This window comes from Strix aluco, chromosome 11 (genome assembly GCF_031877795.1).
Source record: "Strix aluco isolate bStrAlu1 chromosome 11, bStrAlu1.hap1, whole genome shotgun sequence".
In the NCBI taxonomy this organism is placed as follows: Eukaryota; Metazoa; Chordata; class Aves; order Strigiformes; family Strigidae; genus Strix; species Strix aluco.
In genome coordinates, this window is record NC_133941.1 from 5,496,463 (window position 1) to 5,520,532 (window position 24,070).

General features: G+C 45.0%; 1 protein-coding gene across 4 annotated transcripts in view; it reads right to left on the reverse strand.

The window, feature by feature from the left end:
- Window positions 1–24,070, reverse strand: part of CADPS (calcium dependent secretion activator) — a 221,360-nt gene that overhangs the window by 69,485 nt on the left and 127,805 nt on the right. For 3 of the 4 annotated variants that reach the window (XM_074835822.1, XM_074835820.1, XM_074835819.1), the window contains exons 12-16: window positions 18,321–18,457; window positions 12,897–13,084; window positions 2,560–2,661; window positions 1,562–1,625; window positions 672–795 (exon numbers count right to left, since the gene is read on the reverse strand). In XM_074835822.1, the coding sequence (XP_074691923.1) occupies window positions 672–795; window positions 1,562–1,625; window positions 2,560–2,661; window positions 12,897–13,084; window positions 18,321–18,457 (615 nt within the window). Of the gene's footprint in view, window positions 1–671; window positions 796–1,561; window positions 1,626–2,559; window positions 2,662–11,668; window positions 11,834–12,896; window positions 13,085–18,320; window positions 18,458–24,070 lie in introns of all 4 variants that reach the window. The other variant, XM_074835818.1, reaches the window with a different exon arrangement.

Here is a 24,070-nt window from a genome sequence, read left to right on the forward strand (position 1 = left end):
CACATATCCCCCAGCAAGCTTTAAAATGTCTTTTTGATGGCTACATGTGTCTCTGGTCACTGGCTATTATTCTCCCATAACTTAAAAGGTCAATAATATCATCTATGCCAGATTTAGAGTGACAAGAAAGAAATCTGATGCAAGTATGGGATCACTGATGCAATGCTATGCAAACTGCAAAGACAATGAAATACTCCCAGAAAAAAGACATTTTAAATTGGTTACAAATGATTAAGCATAGATTAAAGAGTTTTTCAGCTTCTTATTTTACATTTGTTTCCTGAGCTCCACTGTCACAAGCAATTAGCTGCACTATACCTTCAGCTGCAAAGATGACATCCCAAGTATTTCTCAATTTGTTTTTTAAAACCACAACATGAGTCTGAATACTATACCACTGGCCAAATCCACTAACAATGAAAAAAAAAACCAAACCACCAAGCTACAGTTCCTTTTAACTGTTTCCTCTCTCTTTTCCAGAAAAAGAAACGTTTTGCATAGCTTCCATTCTTAACTGCTTCCGAAGCCAACACCACAAAAATGATTCAGAATCACATCAGTTTTATTGACAAGTGAATAAATAGCAAATGAGCTTCTTTTAAATAGCTCCCAGCCACAGTTGCCGCCTAGAAACATAACAAAATTGTAATTTCACAAAGAAAGAGCCTTACCTTCAATTTTGGCATACTCTGATAGTCGAGTATAATTGACTAGAGCTGCTTGCTCCAAGCATTTACGGATGACTGTTTTTACCTCCTCTTGAGGGACCGGAGTAACTATGTCTTTCATCAGAACCTTGACACAAGAAAATCTGATTTGTTGTGGCATCGGGCACACACAACTGCTTTTCTCCAAGCCCAGCACATACATCCATTCCTACATCAGTGCTGCGTGGCTCTCGGGGTATGTGAACAATATGCAGGATCCGCTACAAGGTCACCTTGGCCAGCTTGAGACATGGGACCTACCCCTGCTGTATTATTCGCCTTCTGCATCTATACCCTGTGGTGTGCCCTGAAAGCTGTGCTTCTGATTTTTTAGGGCATGTCATTAAGATCTACCACAACTTTCCCAGTGCCAGACAATGTTACGCCCTTCCCGGGCTCTGGTGATTGACTTGGGTTTAGGTCTGGCCTTGGCCGTACTGCATGTTAACAGAGGTGAGAAGGATGTGGGAGCAGCAGGAAGGCAGAAATAGGGACGGGGAGGATGATGGTGAGCAGGTTTCCTATGCCTGAGGGGAATGAGCCTGCCTTGAGATGGGAATTGCACCGGACAGCAGCCAGGCATCGCTTACAAGGGTCTGCCGTGTAGATGCTTGCCAGCGAGATCCTCCACCATCAACACAGCCGCAGGCTGCGCTGCCTTTAGTGGCCAGACACACGCTGGCCTCCGAGCTGAAGCAGGAGAGATAACAGCCCCACCTAACACCCCCCATTTCAATATTAACTATTATTAATTACATGTCCTATGCAAAAACAACAGTTCCTCAAGCTCTTCTGGATAGAAAGATACATGAATACAGGTAATTTTAACTACTCTCTGTTATTCTTATGCTTACCCTTTCCAGCAGCGATAGAGTAGCTTTTAGTGCACCTTCTGGACGGCCAAATGGAAAGCAGTACCTAGAAAAACCACATCACGTTAACATCAGACCAGGTGCATGTGAACAAGCCCTTCCAGGGTGAGATGCTTTCCTAAATATGCCCAAGCCACGATCTAGTCCCTCTGACTGGATTGAGCAGTCTTTCTACAAGGTAATTTTCTGAAAGGGTTTGATGGTGTGGACACTAAGGCAGCAAAACAGAATACAGGGTAGAAATAAGCTGATAGTTTTAGCAGCTTATTAAATCTGGGTGTCACCTGGAGAGTTTTTAGATCTCATAGGAGAGAGTTAAATATCATCTCCTTGTAAGAACGGAAAAAAAAAAAAAAGCCCCTCTGAAAAAGACATTTACTTCCAGCCAGAGACCTGGCGATGCACCAGGCTGTAGGTAACTGGCTGAACTAGCCACTGTCCCTGGCAAGTGGCAGCTCCAAGGGGCTCCCGCAGGGACTCTGTGTGCAAATGCACATCACCCATCTGCGTGCAAACGTGCACAACCTGCCCAGGACGCCGCTGGTGCACAGGGGGCCATTCATCCCTTTTTGTGGGGGCAGTATCCGTCCTTTCTCTATCTACGACATTCCTGCAGAGAGCCCTGCCTGTCTGTATACTACAGAGAAGGGAAAATAAATGGGTAGTAACTGAGCAGAGGGGAAAAGAGAAATAAGAGGATAAGGGATTTTTTTGTTGTTGTTACACTTTAGAAAAAATCCACAGCGTTACCATGCCGCCTATGGGAGCAAGACGGTTTGAAATATCCTTTAAAGGTTATATATTTAAAATCACTCTCCGGCTACAAACGTGCTACAGTGGAAGCTTCACTGCCCTGTGTAGGTCTGTGCCACTTATGCAAAATTCCCGTATGCGTTCAAAACCTGTCTTCTTCCCTCTTATAGGAGGGAGCTGGGAGGAAATCAGTCCTCTCACATTCCGTCTGGGCTCTCTGCCTTTACCTAAAATGCGTGATCTGATTCTCCAGAAGCAAGCGAAGCCGCTCCTTGATCTCTTCGAAACGCTCTTTCTCGTCTACGGTCACAGTTCCTATCCCATCAGGCCTGGAGGAGAAATACCACGAATGACTCAGACTCCACCTCACCACCTTGGTAGCGCATCCCCACAGCACGCAGCGCGCTGCCCGTTCGGAAAGGGATGTCACCAACTCTGAGACCCGGGACAGAGGATGCGCCACACTGAGACACGGGTGGTTGCAGCAGCACTACTGCCGAGGTATCAAAAATAAACAAATAAAGAAATATCCTCTCTCAGAGTGATAATTTAGATGTGGAACCCCCCCTCCCTTCTTATTTTTCCTTATTTTTCAGTTCAGAAAAAAGCAGAACCCCCCTAAATACAGGTATATGACAGGAAGCACGATGCCACCTCTCACTTCAGGATTGGGTCCACTGCTGGCAAAATAGGGACTGAATTTCTGCAGAAAAATTCAGCTGCTAATTTAACACAATTCACGGTATAAAAGAATATTGACAACAGGTGTATATACAAACAGAATATAAAATTCTGCACTCCTTCACAACCGCTGAACCACCCTGATATAGTGATTTCCTGAAGTGAACCATCTTCAATACATGCTGCTGAAACGTGCCTAGAGAGCAACATGCATTTTGCATTTGAAAATGCAATGCCTTTTTGGTCATTTAATTTTAATTTAGAAAAATTAACACATTGATACATTTTATCAAGGATTTTCTCAGACTGTTTACAACACTCTTGTATTTCAGGAGTGCACAGGAGCGCGTTGCGAGACACCCAGGTCCTGCTGCCTTGGGGTATTTCTCATCTTTCACAGAGCACAGTGTGCAGGCGAACCCTGCCGAAGCTCTCCCGGGGCTGGATGATGCGGTGGTCCCTGTGCTCTTCCACCCTGTACCTCTGTCGATGCCAACCCATCCGAGAGCCGAAAGCAGCAATCCCCTCCTTCTCCCCCACACCCACACGGCAAAATACGCCGCGCAGCAGAACCCCGGGCGAGAGGAGAGAGCGAGTCTAATCCATCCACCAAAGGAATCGGCCAGGCTGACAATCAACGGCACCGCTTCCCATTGCCGGCGAGCAAAGTCTACGGATTTCTGTACTCCTGGGCAACTCTGCTGGCACAGGCGCTCTTTAGGTAATGTAAGACGTCTTAAAATTGAACAAATGTTCTTACTTAAAGGCCTCCTCCAGTGTTCAGCTTAAGCTGCATAAATCCGCAGTACTAGACTGGTTTGGCTATACAAAAGACTTGGCAAGGGATTACAAAGCTTCTAATGAACCTCCTGTCAGGGGTTAATTGGTTGGCTTTATTTTCCTCTTAAAGAATCAAAGGCCCTAAAATTTTAAAAAAAGCTATAAAAAATTAAAAGCTATAAAATCTGTACAATCACTTCTCCTTGACCCTGCATTTAGTAAGCTCCTAATATCATAAATACGAACTCTGATATTCCAACACAGGTGAATAAACCATTAAAACATTTCAGAACAGGAACTTGCAAACCGTAAATGATATTTACTGCAAAATTTTAAAGCTAAATATACGTTAAATAAAACTTGCAACTTGGACACAGAAAAAGACTTGGATACCAGGGGATGTATTTAAATTTAAACAGCATTTAATCAGAAATCTTTACTTGATTATTTGCCAAATTTAGTTGTGTATTAGGGAAAAAAAAATTTAAAAAGATTTAGGCTGAAACTTGGATAAAATGTCTCAGCTGGGGAACACATTTCATAAACAATTTTGGAAGTATGGATCTGGTCTCATTAGTACCTAATTAGGACTAGTTATTTTGAAGAAATGAGCAAGCCACAAAAAAACCAAATTAGATACCGAGCAAAAATTAATGTCTGAACATGCTTAATATATTTTTATTCCAAAGTTCCATAAAATATTTAGTATTCACAGAGAGATGTTCATGCCTTTTGTGATGCTGTGCACCTCACAGCGCCTGGTTTGCTCCCAAGCAGAAGAGCAGATAATTCAAGGCAGACTGCAATAACTGCTGCACATTAAGGGGCAGGGTTGAAGCCCTCATTTGACTTTTGGCATTCGGTTCTCTCCCTGTACCCATACCAGCTCACAGGGTGTCACTAGGTTAATTGTATCAGCGCTAACAAACGAGGTAGGAAAAGCCGCCTGTCCTGGCAGTGATTTGCTGGTGGACTGGAAATGGTCTGAAAGTTATGTTACCCTTTGCTGGGTCAATAACCTCAACTGGTGAGATTTAATGGCAGGATCTGACAGCTCGGGTTGGGTTGCAGCCCTTCCATACAAATTGCAGTCTCTCACTGTATTCAAAGGGCTTCGGTTTTGCCAGAACCGGTTACTTAGTGCTCGCCACATAACGACTCGTGGTGGACACCTGAAATGGGCCGACGTGACACCATCAGTCGTGTCCTGGCCGGGCAGTGGCAGCTCTGGAAGCATTTCTCTGAAAACACTGACCCACACAAAGATGAAGGGTGGGCTCTGGAGAGGGAACCTCGGGCCAACATGGCTCTCGCCCAAGTCACAACACCCCAAGGGATGACAACCCAACCACCGAGGTGCATGTAGACCATGTAGGCTTAACCCCCTGGTCTTTGCCTTTCTTGGGGTCTTTGTGAGCCAGGAGGACATCAAAACCGGTGACTCTGGCCACCGCTTCCTCCATGCAGGGCCCGCCGCATGGTGTAAACACACGCCGCTCTTGTGTATCATGCTACTGCAAACTTGAGACAATCTACAGGTCAGCTGTAGCCATTTTTGGAGCAGCGTGGATGTCTGGAAGGGCCTGCCAACCGAGAGCCATCACCACGGCAAGGACTCCCTTTCTCACCCAGCTGTGGACTATATTGCATCTGACATGATGAGCATCTCTGGAATCTACCTTTCAAATTTTCGGCAAACCATTTTCTCACTGTCCTTCACAAAGTTGACATTTTCGGCAGCATGATAGGAAAGATGTCATGTCGGCTGCTTTTCAAGTTGTTGTCACAGTGGTTAGCACCAGTTCTGTCATCTTTGCTTTCCTCACAATCCCCCATCTTGAGCCATGTCACAAATAATAATACTTCCAATGTTTTTGTCAAATTTCAAATAGTATCACCCAGCTGCACATCTTCGGATTCACTAGTTATGTTAATCTTTGTTGCTCATCTTCCCAGAAGCTGAAGCATTAGGAACTCATTAATTAGTGACAAATGCAGGATATACATAGAACTGGAAAAACACTACCCAAAGCCTTGCACTTAATTTATTAGCTCGATAATTTTGAAACCTAATTAAATATTCAAGTCAAATATACATTGAAAATGTAATCTTTTTGAGGGAACATATTTATTTTCCCTTTTGCAGGAACACAAAGGGTATATAGCTTAGCATCGCTATAATTTAAGATTCACTTCTGTGCTCTAGACAATTTCAGTACATGGCTGATGGGGCTGAAAAAAATCCCCAGGAGAAGCTCAAGTCACACCAGCTCATTCTGATGCTTACTGGCAATTTTGTTTTCAGAAAGGTGTCCAGCTCAACTTTGATATTTGCTATTTGATCTCATGGACAGAAGCACTGACTCCTCCAGCGAGCAGCATTTCTGCAGCAAGGCTAGCTAAAATGCAGCTGGAGGAAACGGATGTTCTCATATGCAACCGTTATTACTCTGAACTAGTGATGGGGAATGAGAGGAGAGCAAAAGGATGAAAAAAAGTTCTGTATGCACATGGTCTATACAGCTGCACAAGGGACAAAATGGACTTGGGTCTATGAATTTGGGTCAACAAACAACATAAATGTCTCCATCTGTGTGGAGACACAATTTCGTTCAAGTCTCTGTAGCTCCTGCTCACGGACACTTGAGGTGTATGGCAGAAGTTGTGGGCAGACAGGGAAGCAGAAGGGCAAAAAAGGCAAGAAAAATAAATAAGGAGATTTTTAATTATAAGTAAACAAGTTTCAGATCACTCCTTCTGCTGCAGATTCACTATGTTGGCTCTAAACTAGTAAATTCCCACTGTAAATATTTCATATGAAAAGTTTTAAATGCCACTTTCCTAATCCCCCCTTGTTTTGAAGTTTTAAGCCACGAAAACAACAACATCAACAAAGCAGGTGGTGAAATTAAAAAAAAGGGTAGCAATTTAAACAGCAAAAATGATAGTCCTTGTTGAGCTTAGATGGTTTGTGCAAATTCTGGGCTTAATTATAAATTGTAATTAGGACCTGTGATCCTAAGGCCACTGCTTTATTCTGCAAGCCCCGCCTCCCCCCATGCCCTTTTCTAATTATACCCCGTGCCCCCAGGGCTACTTATGCTGCTAAAACAAATATATCAAAATGATTTTTTAACAAAGACTAATATATGAAGCAATAGCATGCATTTGTATGCAATTATAAATATACAGTATAGCTCCAGTGGGTTAATCTCTTTGACATAAGCCTGTATGAAATACCATGGCGGCTTATAAATGAAAAGACATATCATCTTTTACACCTTTTATGTTTAACTTGTCTACACTTTTTTTTTTACTGGGGAAAATATTGCTTACACGTAGCAAACAGATCTTTGCACGCACTGTGAGCCCTGGCATACAGAGCCAAGGAAAAAAAAACAATGTCAAAAACTGATGCAAATAATTTGATTTTTTAAGTAACAACTCAAATATAAAACACGTGCTGCCTTCAGCTCCCTTGCTGGTTGCCAGGTGCAGCACATATGAGCTATACAGTAAACATCGATGATTAGTGCCTTGGACGGCATGTGTCAGGATAGGCTTTCAAAGGATCCCTTGCAGGAAGACTTGCCTGCGCGAAGTCCCACCGGTTGCACAGGGACTGGCTCTGGGGATGTGGGCAGGATCACAGCTGCCTGCCTGCTGCCTCCTACATCTCCCCCAGCAAATCTGACCTGAAAGAGCCCACCTGTTTAGACCCCTTGAAAAAAAAGCTTATTCAGCAAAACATCGATTTTCCCCGACTCCCCTTTCTTCTGGGGATTCACACCGTGCGCGAAAATGCCGGTTGAAAGCCCTTTGTTCAGCCCAGCCCTCCGCCCGCTCTCCTGGGCGCTGCCCCAGCCGCCCGCTCAAGATGCTGCAGAGCATGGGAGCCATTTCATCCTCCCAACTCCTGCCTTCATTTCGCTTGGGCTCTCCTCCACGCCGCAGCGCCGAGCCAAGTCACGGCTCATCGCATCTCATGTGCGATCTGCACCCCTGACGCACCGCGGCTGAACCGGATGGTTTCTGAGCACTGCCATCCTACACCCATTGTAATGAATCACGTCAGCCGGCCGCACAGGGCTGGTTATCTGCTGGTGGCTGGCAACCCACCGCCCTTCAGCACAGATGCCAGATCCTATTCAACAGACAGCCCTAATGCACGCCGTGTCACCGCGGACTCATCCCGGCGCTGGTCGGGACACGGAGCCAGCACCTAACGAAAGGTTACGGCGTTACGCCCTGCCAGATTGTAACCTGCCTTACTGCAGCCAGGGCGATTGATCTGAATGAGATGTGGAAACTAAATACAAAGTACTGTGGGAAGCATATGAAGACACTGTGATAAAGTGTTCATATATTTCCTACTTCTTTTAAGGGACCAAAAATGTCCTGTTTTGGTTTTTTAACTAGCTGTATGGAAATCTTGCCTATATGTGAAACAGCCAGATATGTATTAGAATACAATGGGAAAAATTACAAATATGTTATGTAGGCTTTTCAACTCCTCAAGGTTTATGACAATAACATCGTATCTGCTCGCTTACGGCTGTAAAAAACTAATGAAAGCTAATGCTAATGTTAATGAAAGAGTTACTTCTTGAAAACAAGTTTGATGCTGTAAAACACAGCTTATAGATGAAAGGGCAAGTCACTAATATACCAAATTAATTAATAGAGAGACTTGTAACTGCTTGGACCTTGGGCAAATAATCATATAACAACTCGCAGAGAATTATGCTGTTCAGTTGTTATTAGACTGGAGGGGATTCGGTCTGGCATCCTGATTTTGCTCAATGTCTGCTAATACTTAGCACGCGCACAGTCAATATTTTAGTCTTATTTCTAAAAGTTTGGGATGAGTGAGCACAGAGAGTCTTTTTTTTTTGTTATAAAATTTAAAAATGTAGTTACTATATGTCTAAATCCAGAAAAGGCACATGTAAAACCAAGGTCACTCCTGAAAGCCACTCCTTCGAAAGGGGCAAGAACTCCTGCTCAAGGTTTAGGTGCTAACTTTGGGCCTGGGAAAGCTGACCTCAACTTTCTGCTCCACAACACCTCTCCTGTGCACAGACAGGGAAGCAGTGAGGCTCCTCTAACACATCACTTCTCTGCGTGTCGAACGACACCAGCAGTACGTCATAGCCCTCCAACGTGAGGACAGCCACAAACATGGAAACAGAAGGCAGGGAAAGACCTGGGCGATCATGTAAAACCTCTCATAATTTTACCCCAAATCATGACATCCTCTTAAAACCATTCCTGTTTCTTGCCTTCACTATTTTTTGGAGGACTATCGATAAAGGAAAGCAACAGCCTCGACACTATGGTGGTGATACCAAATGCAAACAGACAGCAATAAACACACAGCGTGTGTTGTTGGATGCCTGAATAACGCTATGCATTTCTTACCTGTCACATAGGTGAATACATCAGAAATCACAACAGTTTTCATAATGGCAGGACTTTACAGAAGGCATCCAGTGATACATAGCGGACAAACCCCTGTTATCAACTCACTAGAGACCATACCAGTGAAAAAGCCTCGAGTTCCTCAGTCTTAGTGAAGAACCAGTACCTGGGTATCAGAAAATCAGGAGGATATTCAGCAATCTTTGGCTGGTCCCTGCCTTCCTGACAGCCTGCATGTTACATATTCAGGTATCTGCAGGAGGTGAAACTTAGGACAAGGAATTTACATTTAACTGCATTTTTACTTGGAAAAGGATGAACTTCACAGAAAAAATTAAGGGGACACTCATGCAAACAGCAAGTGATTTACAGCCTTGGTTTGGAGAGAAGATGTCAGCCTTTCAGGGGTCTGAGCAAGCTACATGAGCCCAAAGGAAGTGGGGAGACCAAACCCTGACATACAAAGCAAGAGGGCTCCAAAACGTCCCCAAAATCCCATTTTGACCATTTCACCTGCTGCAGCTGCAGGGTCAGCTCCAAGCTGGAGATGCACTTCCACCAGCAGCCGTCCTGCTCCTACCCCGGCTGCGGTGCGGCAGCCGTGCCACCGAGGCGGGGGCCGGACAGGCGAGGAGGCATCGTCCCCGCGCTGATGCCTGTCATCCTGTCAGCCTTGACCTTCAGGCTGTCCTCAGCATCCGCACCGCAGCCTGCCTGCACTTCCCCGCTGACTGCGAGCGACTGTTGTCTCGCTGCCTGACCTTACGCAAACACGATACAAAGAGACAGCCCACCTCAGCTCCATCACTGTCTGCTGCTAATACAGGAGATTGATAGCCACGTGAAATTGTCTCCCTGCTCGACCTTCATTACTGGGTGGCATATTCTGACTGACAGCCAACCTCATTTTGGGGAAAGCTAAACCACCCGTTTGGGACTTTTACTGTCTAAAAGTGAAGGAACTTCCTTCTGTAAGGTAAATTGACACTTTCTCAGTTTCAACAGAAGAAGCAGCCTTTGTTAAACAGAAAAATGTCTCGTAATTTGAATCTTTCCCAGACCACCGTGCATACCGATAACAACGCAATGCACGGCTGCTCCAAGATGCTCTGTCGGACACTGTGCCAGGTCCTGGGGCAGACGTGCTCCCGCCTCAACAAATTTTACATGGAAAGTTTTCAGCTCCACCATGAGCTGTAGGTTTCCTGGGGAGAGCACGGCCAGCCCTAAGGCAATGAGCAACTTACGGATGCAGCAGGTGGGAGGAAGGGATGTAGCTAAAGTGAACCTGGCTTTACACACGCCGCGAGTGCCAGTAAGGACTGCATGGGTAAATATTGGCTTTCCGTCGCTCTCTGGCAGCCAGCTCACAAATGCATGATGCATGTGGCCTAAACAGCTTTCTGAACAGGAATCGTGACTCTTCTGCTCAGATATCCAGATTTCTGATGGTAGACACGAGTTGCGCTTTCTCTCAGAACCCCCTGCGGTCCCTTTTTGTGACCTCCCGATAGCAGAAGGCAGAAACCGCACCCCACAGTCTCTGCACCAAACTCCCGGGTGATTATGCAGAGCCTGCCCTTGGTGAGAACGCGCAATGCCGCAGCCTTGCAGCTCCAGCACAGCCTCCTGGAATCCCCAGGCAACAGAGAGACGGCAGCTACCGAGGAATATGAACCTTCAGCCTTCTGATGTGAAGTCAACCATCAGCCAAAGACAGCTAAGTCATAGCAAAACACCTCATTCCTTTTGGAATATTTAAAGTGAATTACTCAATTAGCCCGTTCGTGGCCGGGTTGCCCCTTTGGCAGTGCCCAGCAGTCTCCCAGCATGGTGCAGCCACCACACACAGTCTTGGGCAGCTGTACAGGCACGGGACTGGGGTCTACACACCACACAGGTTTTAAAGCAAGCTATTTTCCTGAGCCAACAACTCTCCAGTCCCATGGGGAGGGAATGGCAGGGTGTCACCTTGGCTGGTACCATCAGATACCTCCTGCCACCAACCCTGATGAAGAGGAGGCTCCAGCTCTGGTTATACTGGACCTGTGAAGAGGTGTACAGGGTAGCCATGACCAGCATCCAACCTCCTCTCTGTTATGGGCCAACAGGCTTTGAGCCAGGTCCTGTCCCCAAAACAGCCTCCTGCCAGGATGAGCCCTGCCTATAGAAGAGGGGTGATGGAGGCAGCCAGTATCCCCTGCCCAGTCTCATCCCCTACACACCATGTGAGCCATCTTCTAAACAAACACCTAAAAAGCTCAAGGCCATGACCCCCTATGGGACTTGGGTGCCCAAACACCATCCAACTCCCAGGAGAGTGTAAGATCCGAATGCCAGTGCCACAGCTGGTCTCCCCGTGCTGCAGGGATGCAAACTGCCCAGTGTGCTCAGTGACCGAGGAGCCCGGTGCCCTCTACAACACGCTTCTGTGCACTGCGCGCTTTTGCTTACCTTTTAGGCTCTGGATTCGGCTGGGATTTGGAATCTTTCCTTTTTTTGGACTCCCTTTTGGAATCCTTTTTTGTCTCCGCTTCAGTGGCAGAGGCATGAGACACTTTGCCCCCCTCGCCGTCTGCACTTGGCTGTGACCCACCAAGTAATTCTGCCATGTATTGGCTTTGGGGGGTGATTGAAACGCAGGGGGCAAGGCCAGCAGCAAAAGTGAAAGAAACAAGAAGAAAGCATGAAAAAACTCAAAATAAAACAAAAGGAAACTAAACTGAAAGGAAACAACTGAAATCAAATACCAATTGGCAAAGAAGGAACGAACGAGCAAAAGAAAGTCAGAACTAAAAAAGAAACTAAGGAAGCAAAAACTCGGTTTCCATGACAAGATGTATGAAAGTAACTGCAAATGCAAGCAGCAGCCTTGCAACGTGAAACCTGGGCAATGCGTGTCATAATTTGGGATGGTATTTACCAGAGAGTTTTTGAAAACATGTAATTATTTTATAACATTCCTTTCTTCAGCAGCATATGCAGGATAGAGAGTGATATCTCAAAGCATATAATACAACTTGACAGAAAAAAAGCAGAAAAAGAAGCTGCAATAGATGCTACTGCTGTCAACAAAATAAATAGAAAAGGCAAAAGCACAGCTCCAGTTCCTCCCATCAAAGGTTTGTCACATTTGAGAGAAAGGAATGGGCTACTTCTGAAATTGCAATTGCTTTGCAACAGCAGCAAAATAAAATTTTCAGTTACATCTAAGCAATTCCTGAACTGACGTCACACGGACTTTAAATGAGACATGGGTGCCCAAGAGCTTAAAGCCCTTCTAAACACTGAAGTTTGATACTGCTGAAAATTTCAGGGCTGCAACTTGTCGGATCCTCTTGCACAGCAATTAAATCAGCACAGTGTATCATTTACTTCTATTTATTCAACCTGTGACAGTCACATATACTTCAACTCTATCTTGTCCAGAGCTGCATCTACCAGGTGCCTGGGTAAGAAAGTTAAAACCCCTCATTTCTGGATCTTCTACGTGCATTTTTATTGCTTACATTAAACAAGCAACGAAACAAACAAACAAATCGACTATGCCACTAGAAGCGCTGCTGCCAAACATCCACTGTGAAAACAAATTGGGGACTGTTGTGCATTATCCAAGGAAACCTGTATTTGACAAAGTCATCCCTTGCTGGCAGGGAGCTGCTAGTCAAGAAGAATTCCTTACCTGTTGCCATGAACATGTGATGCACAAAAGGCAAAGCTGTAGTGAAGTAAGGTGGGGTCAATCATAGCTCCGTTTTCTGCACGCTCTAGCAAATCTCTGAGGTAGCAGAGATGTCTGTGACAGCCTCTCACTCCATTACGTGCACAATACTCATCTAGCACAAAGACCTGGCCAGGACTAAACCAGCCCTGTTTAGAAATAAAGAGACTTGATTTTAAATATAAGTTATTAAATACAAAGGCTATCAGATTTGGAGGCGTAGTGGTCAACTGTTCTAATAAAATAAATACAAACCTAAGGCTATGTTCAGGAAAAAAGGAGAGAGGTCACTCTTAAAACAATACAATCTGTATATCATCACCCAAACACAGCATGTACACAGTGCAACTGTTAATAAAAACATATTATGCTACCATTAAAGGGAAATGTCAATTAAATGCTGAAAAGTTAGGCCAGTTCATGTCAGTGCCTAGCAAAAAAAGACAAAAAAAAAGACTTACACCTTTAAGAGATGACAAAGGTTTGGTTATTTAAACAGCGTGAAACAGTAATCTCATTTCGGGGATGGGATTGTACATTTGGCCAGGAGCAAGAAGACTGATCTGGGGGAGAACATGGACGATTACACTGAATAATGACTTCTCTTGCATCTGGCAGGTAGGAAGATCCTGCAGATGGAGGAAGGCAGCTCCACAATATCAGAAAGGGACGTTTCCCATTGTCCTTATTGCATACCGCTGGCAACGCGCTCTGCCATCGCCCACCTCCTCGGCATCGAAGCAAGGGAAGCTCTGCTCATGAGCAGGGTTTCTTTACACATCCAGAAACCTCAGACTATTTCTGTCTGTCAGTCCTGAGGGCCTGGTGACACACGGCTTGTGGTGCAACGTCCAGGCTCCTGAGCAGGACGTCCTTCCCCGTGAGGGGACGGCTCCGGTGAACGTCCCGGGACAGCCGAAGCGGAGCGCGCCTCTGCCTTCCGGAAAGGCGCTAGCGAGAACAAGAATATTCTTGTAGATTGCTTTTCAAAATGCTGCAAAACCATCAATATTTACATGGAAATTTGGGTGCTAAACAATTGCTAAGACGCAGCTCTGGAATGCATCAAGCTGCAAAATCTTTCATCGTTTAATTGAAAAGTTCCTGCAGCGGGCGGGAGAGTAGTTGAGGCAGAGCACTGCCCCTATAGGCAACTTCTTTGCCACCCCATCTGTTACCCCAAATGCTACATCTTAGAAACAACACTGCTGTGAAAGATTAAAATATATTTTCTACCACTCAGATGACACCAAATCTTTTCTAGATGCCAAAATAGCTGCTTTGAAAAGAGTTGAAGAAATATCAATTAAGAGCTCAAAGACATAGAGAAGGATTTGCTCATCCTTATTGGGCCAACTCCAAAACAGATTGAGAAAAGAATTAAAATAATGAGGGGAAAATGATAGATATAGGGAGTAGCTACAGTGCTGGGATCACTAGAAGTGCACATTTCAAAATGAAGACACAGAACAATGCAGATGGGACGGCACTCTGGAAGCCTATTTTTTGGGAGGGGTACATTTGCTTTCACCGCTTTTAATGGTATTTTTGTTTGCTTTTTGGTTGGTGGTATTATGCTTGATTCTGGATTTCTTTACGTTGCCTGTTTGTTACATCCGTGGACCGTCTCTTCACCTTGCCTCTCTTCACACAAGTCTTTGGTGATCAGGCATGGTAAAAATATAGAAATGTTGTAACTGTTCTGTGATAGAAAGACGTGTGCATTTGGTTACTGGGGTAGAAATGCAGTTGAAATCGCTATATTCACCCAATACATAGAGAGGATCCCTGTGGGGTGAAATCTTGGCCCTACTGACATCAGTGGGAAGGCTGGCACTAATTTCACTGGAGCCAGGTACCACACCCAGAATTTGGGGTGAAGGAAGCAGGAGGCTGGACCCAGCCATCCAGCGCAGCCACACTGCCCCGTGCATTGGGCTCTGAGAAGTGCTGGTCCTCAGGGGGACAGAAGGGATGGGGGCAACCACTTAATATCGCTGCCATGGCTCACTGAGGGGAAGCCTGAGCAGAAGCTCAGAGGTTCAGTGATGAGCCTCATACCATGATACCTCATGAGAGCATGGGCAGAGAGATCCAGAGCCCAGGAGGACCAGGTGGTCTCCTTTTGCACAGCAGAGGTATGAAATAAAAATCCTGCTGCTGAACGGGGCTCTAAAGGAGCAGTAAATCCTGCTCCCCGCAGCTCCAGAAAAAAATCTAAGGTTTGATGAAAGGTGGTATTCAGACAAATCCCCCACATCTTCAGGCAGATCCTGGCTCCTGATTAAGATTTGCCTGGCGCAACCAGCTGACAACCAGCCAGTCTGGCAAACGCAGCTGATAGTGATGACACGCCGGGTGTCTCTCCCCAGCACAGCTAGGTGTAGCTCAGCGTGGTCTCCCAGATGGTCTTCAATGGCATGAAGAAACCTGGCGGGGACAATGGAGGAAGGCCACAGAGCACAGGGAGCTCGACTGACCGTGTTCAAGAAGCTGAACTGCTCTGAGAAGGGGACATGTGTCCCACGCACCAGCAGGGAGTGCAACGGGAGCTCTGGAGCTGGGTACAGCAAGGCTCGCTCAGGGTTGGTGAAACACTGGCAATTTTTCTAATGGCAAATGCAGCTTTTCCAAAAAACAGAATTTTTGAGGGAATATTTTCATTTTTCAGTAGCTGAATTTTCCCATTTACCATAGAAAAAACAAAATAAGTTCATTTTGGTGGCCTGCCTCATGGACCTTTTAACCCAACTCCTTCACATCATCTCGGCTAGGCTGGGCACTCTGGAAGACCACCTTTCCTCAGTACGTGCCATGCTGTATTATGTTAATTCCACGAATGCTGACACATCATGGGAAATACAGCTCCAGCAGGGACCCAGCTGCATGAGCCAGATGCCGGCAGTGGGTTGGGAAGTCTTGGGAAGAGCTGAAGGGCAGTCTCAGAAACAACACACATCCAAGCAGACAGGAATGAAGACTCATGCGTGTATGAGGTCCATGCTAAGCTGAAAGAGCTGCATACTCTTCCCAAAAGTCCAGGAGGAGCTGTGAATGAGACTGTGCTTCCAGTCTGTGGACGATGGGAAGGAGCCCTCAGCAAGCTCTGCAGACAGCGCTCTTCCCCTTCCCCAGCACGGTGTTCTCTGCCAGCAAACATCACTTCTGCCATAGCTGAGATTAGTCAGCCAGCCTGTTTGTTTTCATAGGGATGCCTGGCTCAGCCAGTGAGTGGGCTCACGATAACGTTGTTTAACCTGGTTCCATGGAAAGGAGGCGATGCTGAGTTATCCTCCGTGTCAGGGTAAGCCACTGTGTCCGGGTAAGTCCTCCCTGGCACCTCCACGTCCACGTTTGAAAACAAGAAGAGGTGTGACGAGGCAAAACTCTGCAGTACATTGCATGGGAATGTCCTGTGGGGAGAATAACAATTGCCCAGAGGCACACAGAGTGGACAGAGCAGGCTTACCACGGGCTCACAGCTCCTCCCAGCCAGCCAGCACAGTGGTATCACCAATGTCCCATGGGCATATCAAGAGCAACGGGAGCTCTGTGCAGTTGAATTCAAATTTTGAGGTCAGTCTGGTTTTTTACGCCATAATCAGGACAAAACCATATCACAGTAAGTAAAGAAGCATGTGAAATCCAAGTGTAGGTGAACACAGCCCATTATTCTCTTCTTTATAATGCTCTGCAATGGGTGATTTGAAAGAAGATGGTTAATTGGTGATGTTCTGCTCCGAAGAGGCACAAGTCTTGGTGCTGAGGGGAGCTCCACCGCTCCAGTAGCTTCTAGCAAGGGCCTAAACATCTCAATAATAAGCAGAAGTGGCTGGTGGGTTTCTTGAAGAAAAACATTGTTAATCATTTTCAGTGATAGCCTTGCACCACTCCATGAATTTAATTCAACAGCCACAGCTCTCTCACCAGGCCCGAGACTGCACAGAGACAAACCAGCTGCAAGCCAACCTTCAGACATGCATGGATGGGGGATGGTCTTCCTAGGGTCAGCCATGCGTGGGGAGCAGAAGCTGCATGCCAAATTCACTGCCTGCCGGAGCAAAGACCTCGATGGAACCGGTGAGAAACCTGCTGCAGGTCTGACAATGCTCCCACCAAGCCTACTTGTACCACTTGGGTATCTGCAAGTAAAGTGCACGCTGCAGCCTTCCCCCACCCCATCCTTACCTCAAGGGACATCCACAACCATTCCTCCTAGCTCTGCCTCTCATCAGGAAGGTGACAACTCTCTATTGCTCATGGCATTTACTGGATCTTAGCCTTTCTGAGATCAGCCCTTGCGTGTGGTGCAAGGAGCAGAGCAGGTGAGAGGAGCACCATGGTGGAGGGGGACGTGGAGGGCAGGATTTGAGACTGACAGCCTGGCTCCCAACTGCTCAGTTGTGTTCCCAGGTTGCTGCTTTTAAGAGCAAGTCATTCAAGAGCCCCAGCTCCAGGGACTGCACAGCTGGCAAAAGATGAAGGCTATCAGGATGGGGTGGTCCTTCTGCTGAAGAAGCCCATGATGACACCTCAGTGAGGAGGTTTCTGTGCAACACTAGGAGGGCGGCAGAGGTCAGGATCTGTCCCATGCCATGTTCAGGACAGGACTTCCATTTCAGGCCCCTCTAGAAAGGCTTCATCCTGTTGTTTTCTCAAAAACTAAGAGCCTCTTCACCCTCCTCACTGAAACGGCTAAAAATTAATTTTTCAAGTTGTATTGTTAAAGGTTATTTGTCATTTAAACCCTCACAGTACCTATGAGCCGCCAAGCCAAAGGCTACAAACTGTCCTGGAGCATCTCAGTGCCACTGTCCTATAGACCATGTTACACAGCAGTGGGCTGAGAGCTGCAACCTGCACTCATGAGAATAATCAGGATGGGCATGCGACTACATGAGCACGGACAGACTGCAGCATCACTGCAGTTATTCAACTAATCCCATCTGTTACCTGCTTGGGATCCCTGCTCATAAAAAGACACAAAGCTGGGCCACAATTATTCCTGGTGGGACTCCATTGACATGGGAGGTGGTACCAGACCGTCATCTTTCCCCTGTTCTTTCATTCAGAAGACTCTGGAAGGCAGTGCAGGAGGCTGCAAAACACTGCTCTCTACTTCACATCCCCACACTGGAGTTTGCCTTTGCAGGAAGAAACATTTTAAGCATTGCAAACAGAAATGATAAAGACAGTGCAACTGGAGAAGAACAGCAGTCAGTTCACTGCAGGTAGCCTCTCAAAAGAAAATACCTCTGGGCCAAATTCAAACCTGGTGTAAACAGAAGTCAGTCTTCCAGCAACAGGGGGATTAGCCCCCACTCGCACTAGCTTTGACTTTGCTGCTTGATGTTTATATCACTAGAGACCAAAGAATATACTTGCCAGACAAGAATAGGAATCATTAAGTCTGTGGTCCAAAGTGAGGCGCTGAACCATCTCAAAGAGTGAAGCGTGGTCAAAGTTACAGGGATTGGAAGAGATAAATTCATCCATGCCATGCTTTTGAGCTCTATCTGCATCTGTTCATTTATACATATAGAGAAAGACACCATTTAGAGAGATATAAGACATTTTAGTTGACAAATACAACAGAAAAAAATATACAGTATGAAGCATGAAAGCTAAATATCTCCTCTTCCCTACATTGCCATTAACTTTTCTCTTTGCAGGCTATACAGTACACTTTTCACCTCCCATTGTCAACTTGCATCAGTTATGGACTATCTTATTGCATTTAGGCAAAAGATTTTAGAATTAACATCTTGTCAACTGCTCATTATAGCGCATTTATTCTGTACTTAAAACCAGAACACAAACCCAAGAACTTACTCTGTATCTTACAGTACGCTATAAGTTAACAGAATTTTGGCTCACATAAGTAAATTAGCTCCTATTTAGATAGTTGCGGTTAATTATAATAGATTCTGCCATTCTAATGAAGTTACAGCTGTAGCATTTTTCTCTACATTTACTAGGTTTTCTAGGTATCAGACCAGTTGCGTTGTTCTTTATCCAAATGCCAATGTTTGTTTCCCCACGGCAATTTTTTTCCTAATGGCAACTTTAAATGCTACCTCACCGAAACAAAAAGATGCTCTTTTAAGCATCGCTAAGAAGTTAAATTGATATGTAGTTTGTTGTCACTGAGGCAGTAACCCGATAGTGCGGCAGAGCTGCCAGTCATCCCGACGGAGGGACTGAATTTCCTCTGCCTGGATTACGAGCTGCCATTTTTGGGTGAATTAACAGCCTCAACGTATTCACACTTCTCTGCTTTGGGTGACGTTTACAGGCACTAACTCCTAGGGGCTAATTAATTAATCTCAACATGGTTAACTAAAAATACACCGAATTCAGCAGTTGAAATGAAGCCGCCAAGCCGGCCTGGGTGCGGCCAGCCGGGACCCTGCTGGGAGCAGGCTTTGTTCTACCAGCGGCTGGGGAATTAAAGGACACCTTTCACTCGGTTTTGTCCGTGCTCAGCTTCCTACTATATGGGTTCTTGCCAAATCCTTGACAAAGAAAATAGGATTTAAATCCTTCCCCTGTTTATAGCCTCCTAGGGGAACTGGGTGGCCTTGAAACAATGTGGCTGAAAGGACACAAAAATGCAGTTTTCCACAATAGTAGTATATGGTAACTGTATTTGTTTTAAAACAAAATCCCTCTTTACCAGAAAAAACAAAAATCCTTAATTTAAAAAAATAAATAAAAAAACAAAAAGAGCTTTAAATGATAATGAGACAGTGTTCTTTTATACATGTATTACTATTTAACATTAAGCTGTGAAGGATGGCATGTCTTCCTAAATACCTCGTTCATGTCTGTGCTCTCAGATACTACTGATCATTGGGAGCGATCTTTACATTTTCTGTATAGTCTGTCGTTAGCTATATACAAACTATATAAATAACATCACCCACTGGAAAGAAATCAGACAAATTAAAACATGTAACATTTCAATTAGCTGCTAGCAATACTTATTTCAGCAATAGCTGGCAATTTTCCTCATTAAAACTCTGATGAATAAACACTGTTTTTTTTCCTACAGCTGGTTAATTTTTGAGGGTCCACTCCCCTGTTTCGCACCATGCGCCGGGTCCTGCTGCCTCCCCCCTGCCTCCCTCCCTGGTCCCAAATCCCCCCTCTGCCTCCACCGGCGGCTCCATGCATTCAGCACAGGGACAGAAGAAGCCACCAGTGGTGCCAAGTGATGTGGCAGCATGAGGACTGGCTGGGGGGACAGGGACCACCTCCCCCATGAGCACATCACCTTCACGGCACCTTTCTAGCATCCTTGGGTGTGGGATGCAAAACCCACCCAGCCCTTGGGCTCACAGCACAGGCCAGCTCCTTGTCCGTTCTGGCAGCTTTCTGCCCCACTGTCTCTGTCCCTTTGGGCCGAGATCGATCTGATTGCATTCACTCCTAAAGAATTTGTCTATGCTGTTCCATCCCTAGTGCCCGCAAAATGTTTTAACAGATATTATCAGACTATTTTTAATGGCTTGCTGCTCTGCCCAGCTCCTCGGAGTTGACTGCAAGCTGACAAATTGGCTGGAGGCCTTCATTTGCCAGCTTCGCTCAGAGATTTTATTACTTTTCAATTAGGAGCCCTGATACACTGTCAATCCTCCTGCTCAGCCAACGAGGCTCTGAGAGCTGAGTAAATCAGCTGGAAATTTGAAGAGTCCTCTAGCCCTTTAGCTGGTGAACTTTTTTGAGCATATGTGCTAGAAAGCATGTTTGAAATTAGTATTTTTTACTCCAGACTAATTATCTTTTCCCCACTTTATGTTCTCTGAGCAAGGTGGGCACAGAGTAGACCTTCAGTTGGTGTGAACTGACTAAAGCTCTGCTGGCTTCCATGGAGCTGAGGGTCTGTCCTGGGCTTTTTAAAATCTCCCTGCCCAAGGGGCACAGACAGTTCCCTGCCAAGCGTGAGAACAGACACTGTGATTAAACAGCCTTCGTGACTGTCCATAATCAGGGGCAATTTTACTTTCTTTAACCACTTTGAAGCCACACCTTACTGAGCATCCCACTGGAGTGCCCGCTCAAAAGCCCATTTGCCCCAAATCTCCCCACCTCAGAACAACCACCTGAAGAGAGAAGCATCAGAAATGGCACTGCATGAGCTCAAGTGACCAAAAAAGTATGAGCCGCATGACTTCTGCTCGGTCAGTGGTTTAAAATGTGGTTTTCTGCCATGGGAAGGAAGATGACCAGCCACAGCTCTCCCTGCAGCAGCCCAGCGTTGCAGCTCTGGCGTGAGCAAACCATTTCGCATCGGCAGAGCTGCAGAGGATAAAGCTGGCGTGGTGTGAACTGGAGATGTCTTTGGAGAATGGTAATACATACACATATTTCTCTCAAATGGAATATCTGCTCTGGGCCAGATGCTTAGAATTCTTAAGAATAACTCGGAGCTGGTTAAAAAAGACAATGTTACACTAAACTCACCTTCCCTTAATTAATCGTTAGAAAATAAGCATGTCATGCAACTTGCAATTGATTTTTGCGTTTTGATTTTTCCAATGGACTCGTTTTTAAAAATGAAATTTAGGAATCCAATTATACCGAAAGCATTAAACTTCCTAGGCAATAGAAAAAGAAAAGGGTAGATCTAAATATATTATTACTCCACTCCAGACAGCTGATCTGTGATTTAAAATAATGCCAACATCTGCATATGAAATAAGTTTTATGTATAATCTACCCTCTTTCAAAATGGCTTGTACAGTTTGAATGAGATTTTAAACAAAGCACAAAATGAGAATGGCTAATATTCACACCAGACTGTACAGCTAATTTGTAAGTACTTTAAATTAATTGTTTCAGTCAAATACGGTTGCTTTTTTGACCCTGCTCTGTTATTCTACCTAAAAAGAAAGGAGAAACCAAAGAAAGAAAGTTATATGATGCTCCAGTAATTTACAATCCCTTCCCAAGGTGCCGTGCCAAGATCGCTGGTGCTTCTTTGTTCGGGGCCCCAGCCAAAATGCTGCTGCAGGCCCACAAAAGTTATCTTACATATTTAAACAAGCTGAACACAACTGCAGCTGAAAGGTGTTTGATGGTGGTCTCGGAAGGGAGGCTGCCAGCAGAGGGAAATGGGCAGCACAGACTCCACGAGCCTTTCTTCTGGAAAACTGCAGACTCTGGCCTTTTATATTACACTTGGTCACCTACATTTCGGTCTTTTTTTAAGACTGCCAGGTTTATTTTGTTCATTTTTATCCAGTTTGCATTTTATACTGACTCCATTAACCAGCCCCCTGTCACACACACACTCCCTACAAGTGTTTGAAATCAGAGTCTTAAAAATCTGCCAGTGTCAGGAACACAAAGATTTCAACAACAACAATAATGAAAATCAAAGGATTGTCCCACCATTTGGTCCTCTGAGGGCTGTATTTCTCTTTATCTAACTGTTATTTAAAAAGGAAGAGACAAAACAGTCAAATCTCTCATTCTTTTTTTAAATGTATTTCCCTGCCCTCTGCATTTCTTTTGCTCCAGCAATAATTTTGGCAGATTTTGCTCTGAGAGCGGTGAAGTTAATAGTGGGGGACAAGCTCCATAAAAGAATTCTTGTTATAAAAGGCTTTAGGTAGCCATTTTATTTTAAGAATTTCTTACTCTGGATTTATTTCTTTCCGTTAATGAGTGACTTTGTTTTAGTACCAAAGGCAACCGAACATCCAGTAAATTTTACGACACGTTTGTTTATTAAAAAACAAAACAAAACAAACAAACAAAAAAACCCAAACAACTGTAAATTAAAAGGTGACTTTGTATCTTACTCATCTGGAAAATGTGTGCTTGTCATATCTGCTTGACATTACAAGAATGAAGATGTGGTTTGGACAGTAACAAACAATGACACTAGTCAACCTCATCAGGAGACATGAAATAAAGGAATGACAATGATTGATGGCAGCTATTCATTTACAGATATTTCTAGAAAACTCTTCGCTGGCCTGGCCGGGCAAAGCGGGAGAAGTTTTCCAGCCTGCATGATGCTCGCTGGCAATGCACCACGGCAGGCGGGCGGGCGACGGCGTGCCCACCACAACCTGCCGCGGGCTCCGAGGGCCAGCGGGGTCCCCTCTGGCTCTCGCCGCCTAAGCCGAGCTAACGGACACGCCTGGGCTGTGACTCGTTAAACAAATACCCAGGGGAAGCGCCTAGAAACCTCGTTTTGTTCGGCCGTGTGGAGCGAGAGGTTTTACTAGCAAATACCGGTGTTCTGGAGGTGGTGGTGGTGGGGGAAACACAAACGTACTGGGACTTAAAACGCCAGGCTGTTGATTGTGAGCGAGCTGCTGGCAGTGTCGGCTGGTGACTTACCAAGTCCCCTCCTTGCCGTGCACTATGGCATTGCCACCTCTGAAAAGTGAGATATATATATATATATATATATGTGTGTGTCTGTCTGTGTCTGTGTGTGTGTCCGGGGCTCTGCAAACCTCCTCCCCGCCACGAGCTGCAGCCGCTGCAGCAGGCTGAACTCGCCTCTCAGCTGGATATCTAAGAGCTCTTTTTTTTTCCTTCATATTATTCCACGTTACAAGATAGCTTTAAATTTAATTGGCTGATTATTCCTGTGTTTTATGGCTTTTCCCCTGTCGCAAACAAATTCTTTTCTGCTCGAGGTACAATTTTAATAAACGATTATGAATGCTCCTGTAAATCACCAGACACACTAGGCACTGAATTGAAATCTAAATTATCTAATGTTTGGTAGTTAAATGAATAAGAATTTGTAGTATACACTTACATAATTCCTTGTGTGGCAAGTTAAAAACACAGTTTTAGAACAGCTATTTATAATATAAAACATTGTTTCACAGCATTTTTATAACTATTTAAAAATATTTTGAATTAGATGACTGCGGAAACCTGTGAATTTGTATTCCGTAAGTTAGAGTCCCATGCTTCTTAAAGCACGTAGAAGTGATTTACAGGCTAGTTTTAAATTCATGCAAGTTATGTGAGAACTGAATTAACATTTTAATTCTGCATTCCTGCAATGAAGCATCTGCAAGTTGACAATACAGAAGACACAGCAGCGTTCTCATGATATCTCTAACTATCTAAAAAAAATAAAGCAATTAAAGCACAAAACT